Here is a 15,319-nt window from a genome sequence, read left to right as displayed (position 1 = left end):
GTTATAGTACCCAACCCAGTTACAAAGCTGCAGAATACATAATGAATAACTGTGAGGAGGAGGAGGGGGACAAGAAAAAAAGAAAAAAAGCAAGAACCCAGAACAGCATCAAAACTAGTACGAAAATCTTTCTGCAGCACTATACATTGATACAACAGTCAAAAAATATGCCCTGAACTACTTCTAGCTAGCACCAAACACATTCCTGATGCCCTGGCTTGGAAGAAACCAAATCTGCACATCACAGAAAGCACTGTGTCCTTGACTGAAGATCTTAGTGGTATTTTAAATAATTATATTAAATAATGTTATTTCCCTGATTTGTTTCAGCCGGTCAGCAGGGTTTTCACTGATAGTTGTGGCTGCCACCTCTTCCAAGGTCCAAAAATGTAAGAGAACCTTAGAAATAGCTTTGCAGATGAGGCAAGGAAGTTTTTAATCAACAAGAAAGAAACCGAGCTCTTTGGCACACAAGGACACACTTCAGTGGCCAGAGAATAAGAGCTGATTCAGCAGTTCAACACACTTCATTTAAAATTACTTTCGCTGCCATTTTGTCATCGAAGTTGTCACAAATGTAATGCATACGGGACACCCAGATTTTCCCAGGTGGCCTGGGCCTCAGGTCTTTATAGCCTCTTTTATCTTGCAGGCCAAGGGAAGCACTCAGATGCTAAGCATCTTTGCACCAACTCTTCTTATGCTTCTACAGGAACATACACCATCCAACCACTTGCCACTTCAAGATCAACCTTTACTTCAAAGATATCATGCAAAAAAACCACATCTAAACACATCGAAGCCACAGCACACCTGATAATTCTTGTTTTACAAATGAGAGCACAGCCAGGTAGACTTGACAGTCTGCTACAATTATTTGTCTTTGCAGTCGATCTATCATGGAGAGAGTAGATTTTCGTCCATCAACCTGTTTGGAATACACAAACACAGAGCACAGAATTTTTAACAAAGGTTTTTAAGATGATAAAAAACAGCAGTCTCAAAGTGACAAATTTAATTGTTTAAACTCTACTGTCCTTCGCATATCAAAAACCACCTAACCAAAATAGAAGTAGCACAGAAAGGAAGCTTCCAGAAATACTTATCCAATACATGATTCCATGTTTTACAAATAATGTTCTTACATTCTTTTTAATTTTATTCTTGATTGTTTCAATGACTCCAGCTTCTTCACTCTCACAAAGTTTTTCTGTAGCCTTTAAGTCATCACACGCCAGCTGCATTTTCTCTTCTTCAAATGTCATCATGGCATTCTTCCAAAAAGAGAACACAGATTTGAGTAATAAAAATCAAGTATTTTTATTTCTACACAAGCAACGGGATGAAAAGTTTTCATGAAAACCTTGACAATGAAATTTTCTTTCTTTAAAATGTATTAATGTACACACATATATCAATATATATACTTCTACACAGAAACAAACTATAGATTTGAGCATGCTTTCCTGAAATTTCGTGGCTCAGAACATAGTAACTAAGTCCCTTTCCCTTGTCTTAATAAAACTTCATATGCTGTCAAACTGAATATGCTATCACACTACGTTATATGGAAGAAGAATTTATAAAAAGCTTTCAATTATTGTATGGCATGATTTACATCTGTGCAGATACTGCTTTTATAAAGCTCATCCACATAAACAATAGACCTTCAAAGTCAGTAATAAATTACAGTTATTGCATTGTAAGAAATATCTACAATTCCTACACAAGGTTGCTGTTTTTTTTTTTTCCTTCCTACGAAAGAAAACGTGCACCAGACCAACTATCACTGAACCAATCTAGAAAGAATTTTAAGGACAAGTACCTTCTTTTCTTAACGCTTTATTAAACAAAAGCTCTGAATGACATAGACCCAGAGTGCTGCAGCTATGTTTAGAACAGTAGCTAAGCAAGATATTGTCAAGATCCACAAACGCTGCACTGCGATGTTACCCTGGTTCAATGCATCAGTTCAGATAACTGAGCCGGAGACGTTCTCCCTCTTCCCTTCCTCCTCTCCCCTCCTTTCCATCCACTCAAAACCAAATCCTATGGCACAATGTATTTTATTCCGTACTGCAAAGTCTACAGACACTACAGAGAATTCAGATTAGTTCCGTTTACAACATATGTATTTCTGGAATACTATAATGAATTCTGTCTTTAAAACAAGTGCTGCCGTAGACAATTTCTGGTCCAACCAAACGTTAAGCAGTAATGTCAGAATAAGGACAGCCTATAACCAAAATCCAAATGTTTTCTAATGTACCTGCTCAGTTTTTAAAAGATATTCTCATTTTAATACAATTAAAAAAAAAAAGAAAAGCTTTCAACAGATTTTAATTTTATGACTCTTATTCTATGAGTCTATGACTCTTTAGCCAATATTCTCAGTTCTCATAAAGGAAGCTACACGACTGGATTGAGTCAACTTTCACCCTGCAATATGGATGAAGAAATTTTCAGTAGCAAAAGCTATCAGGGAAATGGTACTTGTGATTGTTATTTTAATACTACCTCTACTGCTCATTAAGGAGAGGGTTTTATTATGGTTCTTTTAATGGAGCACATAAATATTTCATGTTTGAGAAGCTGCATCACGGAACCTTTTGTTTCTATTTAAACCACATGAGTAAACAAGTTTTATATAACATAATGACTTGCTTTCTACCTACACTTAAGCTGTAACTTGGAAAAAAATTAAGTCTCATAAAAAGAAATGGATTAGAGCATCCACCATTATGAACTCACGCATTCACATACAAACATGAACCGCAAGAGATGTCTGCTCTGTTCCCATCTACTCACCAAGAAACTGACAAAACTGGCTCCAAAACTCATTAACGGGCTATGGTTTCTGTAAAGAAAGCAAAGCATCGTTAACTACATTTGCATCTTTCCTATAGTAAAGATCAATATTGCACTTCCTAATTTTAAATTATACTTCTATAAATAAATTTGGGGGCCAGAGGGAGGTTTGTATCAAGTTACAAATAACAACCGTGTTATTCTGCAAAATATAATGGAAATGTAAAGGCAAACTACATTTATACATGGGCAGATGTATTCATTATTGTTACCAGGATTTGAATATATCCTTAAAAATAACTTCTTCAAGCATTAAGCTGTAGAATTTTTTAAAGCACCTACTGCCATCAAAATACATTCAGTGCAGGTCAAAAAAATAAAATAAAAGCTCCAGAAGTTTGCTTGGATTTGATGATTTTGAAAGTCTTTTCCAACCTAAGTGATTCTATTAATCTAAATTAAATTAAAAAAAACATTAATCTTTCTCTTCTTTATGGTCCATCACTACAATTTTGACCTAGCAGATGAACGTTAACTGATTCTATTAAGAGATTCCCACGTCTCCCCTCTTCCCATGAATTGTATCCTGATTAAAAATAATAATAATAATAATAATCACAGGCCACACAGCAAAAGGTTTTAGAAATAGGAAGTTCCTACAAGGCATATGGGTTTTGAGTTGATCTCTTTCAAGATCGTATCTTCCTATAGTATGTACAATAGTTTTAAGATGATTGACTGTTTTGGAATAACCCTCCCAACAGAAGAGGTGAAGGAACTGCTAGATCAAAACATGCAGACAGCCCCAATGTTGGAAAGTCACAGGACAGGTTTCAAGCTCCATGACTCCTGCCGTCACATAGACCACAAGGCTCTGTCAGGCAGAAGGCTCTCAAAAAAAATAAAATAATTTAATGATCTCAGCAGTACCACTGAAGCATAACGTTCAGCAGCGGACTGTCAGTTTATGTGCCCATATATCACTGCAATAGGACAGAGAACAGATAGGACAGAGACCGATAGGATAGCTAAGGATAAAATACGCACAATGCTCTAGAATAAGAGAATGTTTACAAACACCAACTTCTATTCCAGTATTTAAGGAGAGGTAAGCTTGATTCGACAGGCACGTCTGAAAATGCAGTCAAGAGCAAGAATAAAAGAGAAAAACTGAGAAGATGGGTAATGATAGATCTGAACAACCCTTTCCTTTTTATCTAACTGCTCAGCTCTGGATATGCCTATCCATTGCAGACCAGCATAACTTTCGCCACATCTTTTAATTACTTTTTCGAAAGAAAACCAGCTCAGGTGTTCTGCTCCTTGCTGCCAGGCCAACCAGAAGGGCTGCCTGCAAATGCCTCGGCTATTATTCACCCTCTGGACTGCTCTCTAGCACCAGCTGCGTCACGAAGAGCGGCAGAAATGAGCTGCACAAGCGACATTTGCTGCCTCGGGCACTCTGGGCACGAAGGCTTGCTGTGGAGGCTACGTGCCCGTCTCCTAACCCACTTTGCAGCTCACACAGACCGTGGTGCCCAGCCCCATCCCTCTGCTGCAGGGCACCGATCCTCCAGGACACGTTTCCAGGGCACGGCTCCTGCATCTTCAACACCACGCACCTGGAGCTGATGAAAGGATCGTCACGACACACGTGTATGCTTACGTCCTGATGTACAAAGCCACACTTACGTCACACGTTCAAGAAAGCTCAAAAGTAAACCAATTGTTTCATTTTCGAGCTTCCTTAGACCTGCACCTATGGAGCGAAAGCAGTTCTGGGGAGGCAAGCAGGAAGGCAAGCTTGGTTTGTGTATATATGTCTTCATATACACCCATATCCATTTTTATTATTATTATCACAATGAGACGTCAGAGTCCTTATTCAGCATCTGTAGACAATGAATATTTCATACTGAAAACCATTCAGAACAGGATTTTTCTCCAGATTGCTTATCAGCGTGAATTAAAAGCAGTCAACCACAACAGCCTTCCAAAAAGAGGGGAAAATAAAAGAAAAGCGCGTGACATAAAGAGCTAATTAGGTTTGCACTTTTCATTACAATCCCTGGAATGCACTGCTCGAATATTAAGCTCGCATCCACGCCGAAAATCTGCCTTTGCTATTAGGCACGGCTCTGGAGAGGGCATTCAAATGGAGTAATTCACATCCAAGCAGCTGAACACCTGGAGAAAAAGTACCTGTAGATTTGGTTTTACACTCTTAATAAATCTTTGTACAGCAAGACCAAGGTTTTGAGGGTTTGTTGACTTTTTTTTTTTTTTTTTTAAGCACGTAGAAGCTGATCAGATATGCTCAGCAGCACACATTTGGCTCTCAGAAGAAAGTAGCCTCCGCACATTCCTTAGGGCTTGGCAAGGAATACACAAATCCTTCCAGCAGAGCATAAATGAAAATTAAACATTGTGGAATTACAGACCAAATAGTAAAATTGTTGCCTGTGAAAATATTTTAAATTCGAGCCCGTTATTCATTTTCTATGAATATTTATAAACACAGATCCTTCTGTTGCAGAAATAGTTACTGACGCTTTAAAAGCTTGAAATAAAACAGTTTTAGAGGTAAAGTGATCCCCTATCCATGGGAGCAATAGTGTCAAACAGAGCAGTGTGGACAAGGGCCACATTTAGGGGCAAAGCCATTAAAACAGAACAAACAGTGAGATACTGGAGAATCAAACAGCGTGATCTCTTATGCAGCAGCTCAATACATACACTACTTCAGGCACGCTGATCAAACATCTTCAAAAAAAATCATTTTCCTTCAGGACTTCAGATCCTGTTCCTTTAGAGTGTATACGTATACCTGGAGGGATCAGTATTTAAATATGCATTTTGAAAGCCTTTGTAGTTTTTGTTTGGTGTATTTTAACACTACAGTGGTCCGATGGCTAGTTACAGTCGAGTCAGCTGCTTTTCCAAGATGACAAAAGATACTGATGTGTTTATAACAATTAATAAAAAAATACTTAGAATAGATAAATCTTCAAGTATAGCTGTTTAAGTAAAATTGAGAAGTTTTTCTCGCAGCTCACTTCGTGTACAATTCTTCCCCAGTGCTTCTGCCATATTCCTGCCCAGCCACTGGGCAGAAACCGTAGTCGCAGCTTCATGCAAAATCACCAGGGAATGCTAATTCAGCATCTTAAGGGCGTTTTCAACAACCCTGCTTAGTGCTCAATCTTCACAAATATTTTGTTGAAGGACAAATTCTTCACCAGCTTAGGATTATCTTCTCCTCGAGGGTTAGGAATGAGTCTGTAATGGCACCGTACAGCCGCAGCAGCCACTAACACATGACTAACGATGACAGGAAGTTTCTGAGAAACACGCTCTTCCAAGAAAATAACCCTCAGCTCCAAACCTTTATCAATGCGTGCTGCAGTGACCTTCAGCGGCAGACACGATTTTACGTCTTTCTCCCAAACCCCAAAGCTGTTAAGATTTACAAGAGGAAGCACTTGAGATAACACTGACAGCAAAACATCAGCCACGCTGACACCGACTGAGTTATACAACTGGATACAAGCAAATGCCAGGACATCATCACACTACTCGAGTTGCCTTCCCCACCGGAGGCAGCAATTACCCCCATCGAGTGAAGAGAAGTTCCTGGGCAACCAGCGGCCCTGCCTGAGCAGGAGGGTTGGACGAGACGACCTCCAGAGTTACCCTGTGATTCTCCACCTACCTCAAAGTACCTCCCGATGACCACCTCAAACTATTTCAAAGTACCTTCCATGCCATAGTGCAACTTTTGGGAGTCCCAAGTGAGGTTAACGTATTTAAATTCACCCCAATTTGGAAGAGCATTTAAGCTCAAGGCTCGTATCACCAACCTGCCAAAGCACTGCTCTCAAAAACTTCAGCATAAACACGATAAGCAGCAGTACGAGCAACTCCAAACCACTAAGACCTTAAAATATTAGATCTCCCTCTGCCACGATACTTTTATTCTTACCTGTGCCAGCATACAACTGTTTACTCAGGAGCCACCTGCGCAGGGCAAACACTTTGCTTCTGGAACCAGCTGAGCTTATATCCACCACCTGGCTCCTCGTGGGCACCTGGTTAAATACTGTGTGACCATTTATTTCAACAAGGCCTTCTGCAAAGGCAATATTGGTCTTTGTAGCTACGCACCCACTCCACTGACATTTGAGCATCATAAAATCTTAATGATGTCTGTCACTGAGCTGGACGTTATCGTTATTTTCTCTGCACATTTAAATGACATCACGTTATTTAAACATGTCATGGCCGTTCAGATGACAGAACGTGTAGCTGCCCTGTGAATGAACCAAATAAATAGCAATGAGCAAAGCTGGCTTTAACTTACTAACTACTAATTCAAGACAAATTCACTTTCATCACACTTTAGGGTTAAGAGAGATGCTACACAAAAAAAGTCCAAACCGAAATGCACGTTATTAAATGCCCTAAATATTTTACGTAATTGATTGCTTTCCTCCAGCTTCGAAAAGAGCTGAAGTACCCAAGCATTTTTAAAGGGCTGAAGCAGGCCAGATATACCCGTCTCTTTTCAAGGCGTAAGCGTCTGGAAGATCAAGTCTGTGCAATTTATGAGATGAATATAAAGCAAATAACACCAGATAAAGAGCAAACGCTACTCCAGCGCTGAGAAGATATTGTTCCCTTAAATCCCACAAGTGCATTCAGCAGTAGGGATTAAGAAGTACAGTCATAGAAAGAAATAATTGAGACAACGTACCGATGCTGGGCGTTTGGTACGTTGTGATACTTCAGCAGATGCTGATCCAATGACAGGTAGGCTCTTTCATTGCTGTTATCACCGTTTGGGTTGTAAGCATTGGCCAAATTCCCACCTTGGCTTTCTGGGAATACTAGCAACTAAAATCCTAAGCTTTTCCTTTAGCATAGAGGTACCAACATCAATACTACAACACCAAGCCTTTTTCTTTCCTCCACGTGTTACCATACTGGGAAAATTACTGAGTTTTCTACACAGCAAGGAGTGACAAGTGAGGAGTGAAGGGGCCATAGCTTGGATGTACTTTTTGAGCAGATAATTCAACAGATACTATAACTTTTTTTTACTTTTTTTTTTTTTACATTGAAATAAAAATTAGAAGCAAAATGTGACTTACTACAGAAATTCAGAAATATCTTTGAATATTGTATCACCCTTATTCTCTCCACATGCATTTTGTAAAATAATGTTTGAACTTTACCTGTCAAACTATGGCTCGGAAGATACTTTTGTAACTGAAAAGGGTGTGCTATGAACACTATTTTTACAAGATATCACAATAAAAGCTGCTAGACACAAAATCAAGTTGGTATGTACAGCAAAACTTAAGTCTGCCAAAGTAGATCTTTTTTCCAGCTATATAAAGTATTATTATACGAGGCAATGCTTCTCCCAACAAATCTCAGGTCTGTCACCTCATTCCGTGGCATATCCTTAAGATGCCAATTCCCCTTCAGAAGAAAGGTGCTCCCCATGCCCCTTTTTCACGCGTGCTGATAACGTTCAGAAGTGTTAAGCCTCTGTTTAATAAGACTGAGATAAATGATAAAAGAGGGCTGTGCTAAAAATAATCAGAATTGAAGCACATCAAAAGAAAAATCAATTAGTTCCCAGTATTTCCTTTTTTGTCAACATCTATTTCCATGATCGTATTTCACTTCAGAATATATCAGCTTCCAAAGCTACTCTAGTCTAGCTCAGGTTTATATTTAAGCACTACATTATAATTAACCCACCAGAATAACCCCTGGCTTTTCTAGGCACTGCTGCTTCAGCCACGACCTGTTAAGAAATCCAGCCATCACGCACATGGGGATGCTCAAGACGGAACAAAACAAATCGTTTTCCTCCAAAGTGGGAGAGCAAAGCATAATGAAAAATTAAGCATCATGCAAGTTCATAGATAAATATAGCAGCAGCTAATGAATATTTTAAAACAAGCAGCAGCACAGCATACGCAAAATGGTAAGGGATTCACTGCAAAAACATACAGATCTTCTGGTCATTATACCAAAGATTGTTTTAGAAGAGATTCCAGAAATGATGTGTGAGACTACAAAGGGTAGATCTTTATACAAGAAAACGTTGAAGCCAACACTGGTATGTGAAATAGCTAATGTAACATAAGGGGCATGAAAGAATTACAGCATTAAGATTGGTTGAGAACTGCAAACGTCAGATTTAGGTTTAGCTTGCATTTCGTAATTAGGATAACATTATTTTTTTTTCCAAATTTTAAATGACCTTAAGATGTATTTCCACTTCCAGTAGAAATATCCAACCAGAAGAGAAATTCAGGAATACAAAAAGAATGATTCTGTGGCCCTGTCCTATCCATTTTTTTTTCCACCTAATTTGTTTTGTCATTCTGTGAATTAATGGGTTGCTGTTTTGCTCTAACTCAGGCTGTTAAGCCTGGACGTACACGAACATTAAATCACTGGGAATTACGAGAAGTATTTTAAAATTCCACATTTGCTTTGAAAAGTAGTTACAGGGCTGAGAGACAAGCTGGTTTTATTAACTCACTTGTACCAACTGTCCAGCTACACGTGCTTAATCTGTAAGAACCACAGACTTCAAAATCTTTTTCCACTAGGTAGGTTCAACCAACCTGACCCGAATTCCTTTCGAGGACAAACCATAGCAGCTTAAGTGACATCAGTCACATCACTTCTTAGCGTCTCTGATCCAAGCCATCACAACAGCCTGAAATAATTCATCAGGACAGCAGACCAAAGAGTGGTTATACTAGCAAGAGCGCAGATTCCTTGTGCTACCCATCTTTTGCAAAGTTAGCGTCTTGGGTTTTAAAATAAGATCCACCTACTACACCTCTTCTGCAGTCTCCACCAGCTCTGCCTTCTAACGCCTGAGCTATGCACTCGGGTTTTCATGTAGCTTTCTGTCATCTTCCCATGAACTTCCAGCCACTGTTTTTTTCTCTGTAAGGCACACGGGTCTGTTTCCCTCCCTCCACCCTTTTCACCACTTGTTTTGGCAACACCACCCGTTGCCACTCTGAAGGCCACAGAGCTGTCACCTTCAGCGTGGTCATCTCCACGCCTCCGGGTTTAAAATGCACAACACGAAGGTTTTTGTAACCCAACCACAATGTGAGAAAACCAATCCTAGTTTTATGCCCCTTGTTTACTGCAATGCACTCTGGCTGACCTCAAGAAACGACGCGGTACCTCGTTAAGGCACACGTTTACTACACACGTATACGTTGCTGAAAATGGCTTCCCCCACACAGAGCCCTTTTTCTGTCACCCTCACGAACGATGGCTCCCAGGGTTGCTATCAGGGCACTCGTGACTGGCTTTCGTGTTGTCAGTCAAGATGCCATCATCCTTCCCCAAGCGACCGACCTCGGCGCCCGCCCTTATCTTTAGAGAAGCTGCTGAAATCTCCACAGCCTCGTTCTGCTTTTGCCCTTCAGGTTTCCTTTGTAAGACACGCTTCAACAACAGCTACCCCATATCCTACCTGCTGAGCGGAGCTGGCTTAACTGCACCCACTGTATTCCCATTATCTGTTTTCATCTCTTGTCTTTGGATCAAAACTATTTCGAGCCACGTGTTTTACCTCAGTGACGTTAGTTTCAAGCACCTCTCACAACGGAATTTCTGGTCACTGCTGGAGGTTGTGTGCCTGTCAGTAAGCCGACCACAAAACATCATTTTAAAAAATCCACCTTGTCAAAATACACGTGCTAAGTATTTCTCTCATTTTCCGCTTCATTCCTTCCATTTTTCTTCATGTTCTCCTTTACCACAACAGGTCAGAAAGTGTGTTTTCCTACCCCAGTCCCATTCTTTAAACCTGTACGCATTTCATCGCAGAATCATGTTTCCTTTCCTGTTTTTTGTCCTCATTTTCTTCTTCTGAGAAGACCTTAGCATATACTTATCCACCTCGCACCATTTCTCCTTCTGTTTACACACAGGTTGAAAGCTTTCCTAAGCCTTCTCAGAAGCAAGAGTCGCTCATGCAAGAAGACAAAAGGTTCTGCAGTCGGAGACAGAAGGCTGCTGGATTTGTAATATCGCTAATCTTATGCTTTACGCTGTGAGTCAACATCCAGCTAAAAGGCTTCTGATTATATTTGACACAATCCTCTCTCCTCTTAGCTGAGGGAAGTTTTTAAACCATTTTTGAATTGCAAATGCACCTAAAAAAGCCAAGAATCAGCAAAAATAAATGCTTTTTGACAGCTTCTTCCTTTCTGAAGCGTTGAGGAATCCACAAAGCCAGAAAGCAGAAAGAAAAACTCCCTGCCAGCTTTCCTGCCAGCGTGGCCCACCAAAACGCCATCCCACGGGCCGACGGCAGGCTCCATCCCCAGTGGCTTTGTCCTTGGCCAACCTTCACATCTCTTGCAACTTTCACAGGCTCAAGCTTAACCCGATCACGACTCGGATGCCATCGGTACTGTCCAAAATGAACAGAAATTGAACAGAAAGGTTAATACCTGGCAACTTCAGCTACCAGCTGGCACTGCGGTGACCTGGCAAAGCTGCGAGCACCGAAGGCAGTGCTGCTGTCTGTTGCGGGTTTATGAAAATATTTGTTTACTTTTGACTGATGTTCAGATGGGTCTCGCTACTAGCAGGTGGGGAATCGAGATTTCCTGAAAACAGCTCACAAAAAACCTTACGCAGATGCTTTTTCAAACCCTGTTACCTTTTCTCAAGTATAATCCAACAAAAATACAAGTCACAAGCTACTCCTGACAAAAGAGTAATGGCTTTGCAGTGGCCATCAGCGCAGCTCTAACTACATGTTGCCTCTGACACATGAGACACGTTCATCTTCTTTAGTTTCTAAATCAATACATATCAGCTGTAAACACCAAAAACCTACATATTTTCTTAACTATGCCTCTGCATGACAGGGAAGCATTGATTCTGTAAACAAACAACCCAAAGTACCACCACTCTTCAAAGGCACGACTTCACTGTTGCAGTAAAACAAAAACCAGCTGCAATTTCTACCTTTGCTGCATCAAGGCCTGCATTACGACCAGTTTTCAGCTTTGGGGTTTGGACAGCTTTCTGCAAGATCCGAAGACGTAGAGGAGCAAAGAAAACAGACTTAGCCCACTCTGGAACAACAGCTGTCCTTAGGCTCCTCAAGGTTGTCTGCCCACTGTCCCATGGCAGCATTGACTGGAATTGATTTTTCACAAGATCGTTTAGGTGGCAAGTGAAGGAGTAACGAAAGCAATAGTGAAATAAGTAATAAAAAGCAGAAGCAAAAACAGTAGTTTCTAGGGAACGATTTTAACTGTTCAAATGATGTGGCTAACGGAACTGAAGTTTTGCTGTGTAATTGAGTTTCCAAATAAATAACCTCATAGGGTCTTGAGGAGTTTCCAAAAGGCATTTTTTTTCCACCCCTCCCTTCACTTCTAAGAGTCATTTGCTAACTGTTAACCTTCTGAAACGGAGCTACACTATCTGCAAAGACAGCAGTCTCTAATAAACGCTTTCAATGACAAAGGTCACTAGAAAAACAGACAACACACACGTGGAGTTAAGCTCAAAAAGCTGCGCTTCTTCACACAGCTTTGAGCTCTAATGCTGCAAATGACAGCCATTCATACTGCACTACGGAGAGCTCCCAAAAGCTGCTCACTCAGCCTGCTAGTCCCATTTAGGATGGGTTCTACTTCGTAAGTTCGAGCACACACCAGCAAAACCATACTCACTTGGGGGCACATGCAAATAAACATATAACAGCATTACTTAAGTCCCACAAGGACTTAAAGATGCATCCAAAACCAAGTATTGGCCTGAGAGCTGTTGACAAAAGTGAACTTCCCCACGTCACCAAAATCCGAATTTACAGGACACGAAGCACATTTTGCTGCGTTTTCTTTCCTACCTGTACACGAAATTGCAGCACACACCTCACCTGCAATTTAATAAAGGCCTGCTGCTTCTCAGTAAGTGGATCCCTGCTACAAATTCCAGGATAAGGCAGGCAGGGCTAGAGATCTTCACAGTCACTTTAAAACCAAGGCAGTGATTATTAATTTATGAATCGCAAAACCACTTAACCTTACGAAGGAATTCCTATTTACTCTCTGCGGCTAGCGTTTGAAGGCCAAGATCAAATAGTATGCTCAACCTAAAGGCACCTCTGGATAAAAATCAAACACAGAGAAGTCTGGACCTGAAAAAAAAGATAAGTTTCTGCGCTTATGAGGTAAGATTTATATAGGTAAGAAAAGGAACAATTTGCAGAGCGTATTCGCTCCTCCTTTGTAGGGAGGACTAAATAGCACTCTGAAAGCAGGAACCTGAACGATTTTACTCCCTGGCACTGCTCTGCAGTGTAAAAGCACCGCATATTTAGCTAGGAAGATGGCAGCCGGCGGCAGGTGCCCGCCGCCCCTACCCTACCGGTGCTGCTTGAAGAGGCGGTCGGACTCGCGGAAGCCGTTGTTGAGCAGCAGGTTGATGCCGGCCAGCGCCAGCTCCGCGTCCTCCGCGGGCAGCGGCGAGTCCCCGTCCTCCCGCCCAGGCGGCGGGGGCTGCTCCGAGCCGGCCATGGCGATGAGGAGGAGGAGGAGGAGGAGGAGGAGGAGGAAGGAGGAAGAGGAGGAAGAGGAAGAGGAGGAGGAGGGAGCGGCTCCCCCTGCCCCTCAGGGGTACAACGGAGGCGCCGGGTGCCCGCGGCCGGGCCCCGTCCCCGTAGCCGCCCGCCCGCCCTCAGCAGCGGCGCAGGCGCTGAGGCGGCCACGCATGCGCGGGGCGGGCCGGGAGTTCGTACCTCAAGCTCTCATTGTTATTATTTTTTGTTATTATTTTATTTTTTTTTCCTTCTTTTCTCCTCAGTCTGCGTGGGGTGTTGCGTCATTTCGCATCACCGCGCCGGGGTGTGTGTGCCCGCTGCCCTCCCTCCCTCCCTCCCTCCCTCCCAGCAGCCAAGCGACTGGGGCTGTGCACAAAGCCCGCCGTTTCTTTTCTTTCTAGCAGAAAAAAAAATAAATAAATAAAAAATAAAATTATGTTTTCCATGCCGGTCTTAGCTGGTGGCAGAGCTCACTCCTGCAGAGACCGGAGCCGCTTATTTCTAGAGCAGGGACTTGGTGACTTCCACAGTGCAAGCCCAGCAGGGTCTAAAAACCCGTGTTTACGCCCTGCCCCTCAACACCCCTATTAACTATAACGTGAATTTGTCTGTGAAACAGACAGCCTTTTCCAAGCCCTGTTGGGATACAGCCCGGTCTTGCTTCTTGTTCCAAACACTGGTTGTATGAGAAAGTACACTTGCATAAATGTACCCATTCTGAGCAAACAGCCGAGTATTGCAGTCTGAAAATATACCCACAATGTTTTCACCCCCACCCCACCCAACCCCCTTTTGAAGGAAGAGGTTTTATTTGTTGTGCTTAAATTTGGGTAGAGACAGAGGCTATTACAACCTGGTCTGGTTTCCTGTCAGCTAGGGCAGTGCCACAGATGCTATTGTGAAAATTTAAGGATCACTTTTTTTTTTTTTTTTTTTTTTTTTTCCCCTCACTAATATGCAAAAGAATGGGACCACAGTCTGCTTTTAGAATCAGCCCCTCTTCCCCATCTAGAAAAAAAAAAATCCATCTTCCTGTGAATCGAGCAATATTTCGATAGTATACATCCTACAGGAATAGCTACCACCACCTAAGGAAATACTCTGTACCAAGAACATCTTGAAACAATTCTCTTTGAAAAGCAAGCATGGTCTGATGCTGGCAGCCTTCTCAAATCTGCCAGGTATGGATCAGATGCTTTTGCTGATTCCCAGTCCCTCTGTCTAACCCAGCAAAGCTTGATACTCAGGTGGATGTTTAAAGAGAATGCGCCTTCTGTTACAGTGCACATCTCCAAAACAGCGTGATCTGCAGAGTCTCTGAATCTTCAGGGACTTTTAGGAAGTCAGTGCAGACGGAACTACATGTTCTCCAACGTACTCACTGCTTTACATGTGAAATTTGGACTCCACAAATTCAAACAGCCTCGAAAAAAAGGAAGTTGCAGCTTGCAGTAGTACCGCCTTTATTCTGTTTCAGTTGTGTTCAGCACACTGCCTTCCAGATAACCTTATAGGAATAATTTTTTATTATTATTTTTTTTATCACCCATGCAGGTTTCTGTGGGCAGGAGTTCATGGTGAAGTGGTTTATATCACAATTTCTCTGAGCCATATGTAACCAATTTGATCAAGAGGCAATGAATCATGGATTCCTTGAGAACTAGGGACAGCGAAGGCTAACTCCTACCTCTGAGTACCAGCAAAGAGCCAAGTCCTTTGTGAAACACCTACTCCTTTTCCAAAGCTAGACTCTGTTTCCTAGCCCCTGTGGTTGGATAATAGTGTAGCAGGGCTGTGTGCTCTCTACAGCTTTTTGGCCCCGTAGCTAGAATTCCTTGAGGTCTTCTTTCTAGCTCCCTTTTTCTCCAGGCTCTGCTCAGGGCTGGCACTGACGAT

The 15,319-nt window shown here is 41.8% G+C and overlaps 1 protein-coding gene across 2 annotated transcripts in view; it reads right to left on the bottom strand.

Annotated features, from left to right (window-relative positions):
* The window catches only part of TTC39C (tetratricopeptide repeat domain 39C), a 32,428-nt gene extending 18,960 nt beyond the window's left edge, over positions 1-13,468 (bottom strand). Inside the window, exons 1-4 of one of the 2 annotated variants that reach the window (XM_082754662.1) lie at positions 13,252-13,468; positions 2,809-2,857; positions 1,146-1,274; positions 814-928 (exon numbers count right to left, since the gene is read on the bottom strand). In XM_082754662.1, coding sequence (XP_082610788.1) covers positions 814-928; positions 1,146-1,274; positions 2,809-2,857; positions 13,252-13,400 — 442 coding nt within the window. In that variant the 5' untranslated portion in view covers positions 13,401-13,468. Of the gene's footprint in view, positions 1-813; positions 929-1,145; positions 1,275-2,808; positions 2,858-12,760; positions 13,232-13,251 lie in introns of those variants that run through there. The other variant, XM_082754663.1, reaches the window with a different exon arrangement.
* Between the last annotated feature and the right edge of the window lie 1,851 nt (positions 13,469-15,319).

The sequence above is a fragment of the Aythya marila genome, assembly GCF_965140915.1.
Source record: "Aythya marila genome assembly, chromosome: 2".
Lineage (NCBI taxonomy): Eukaryota > Metazoa > Chordata > Aves > Anseriformes > Anatidae > Aythya > Aythya marila.
Note: the sequence above shows the minus strand (reverse complement) of the source record. Positions and strands in the feature narration are given on the sequence as shown.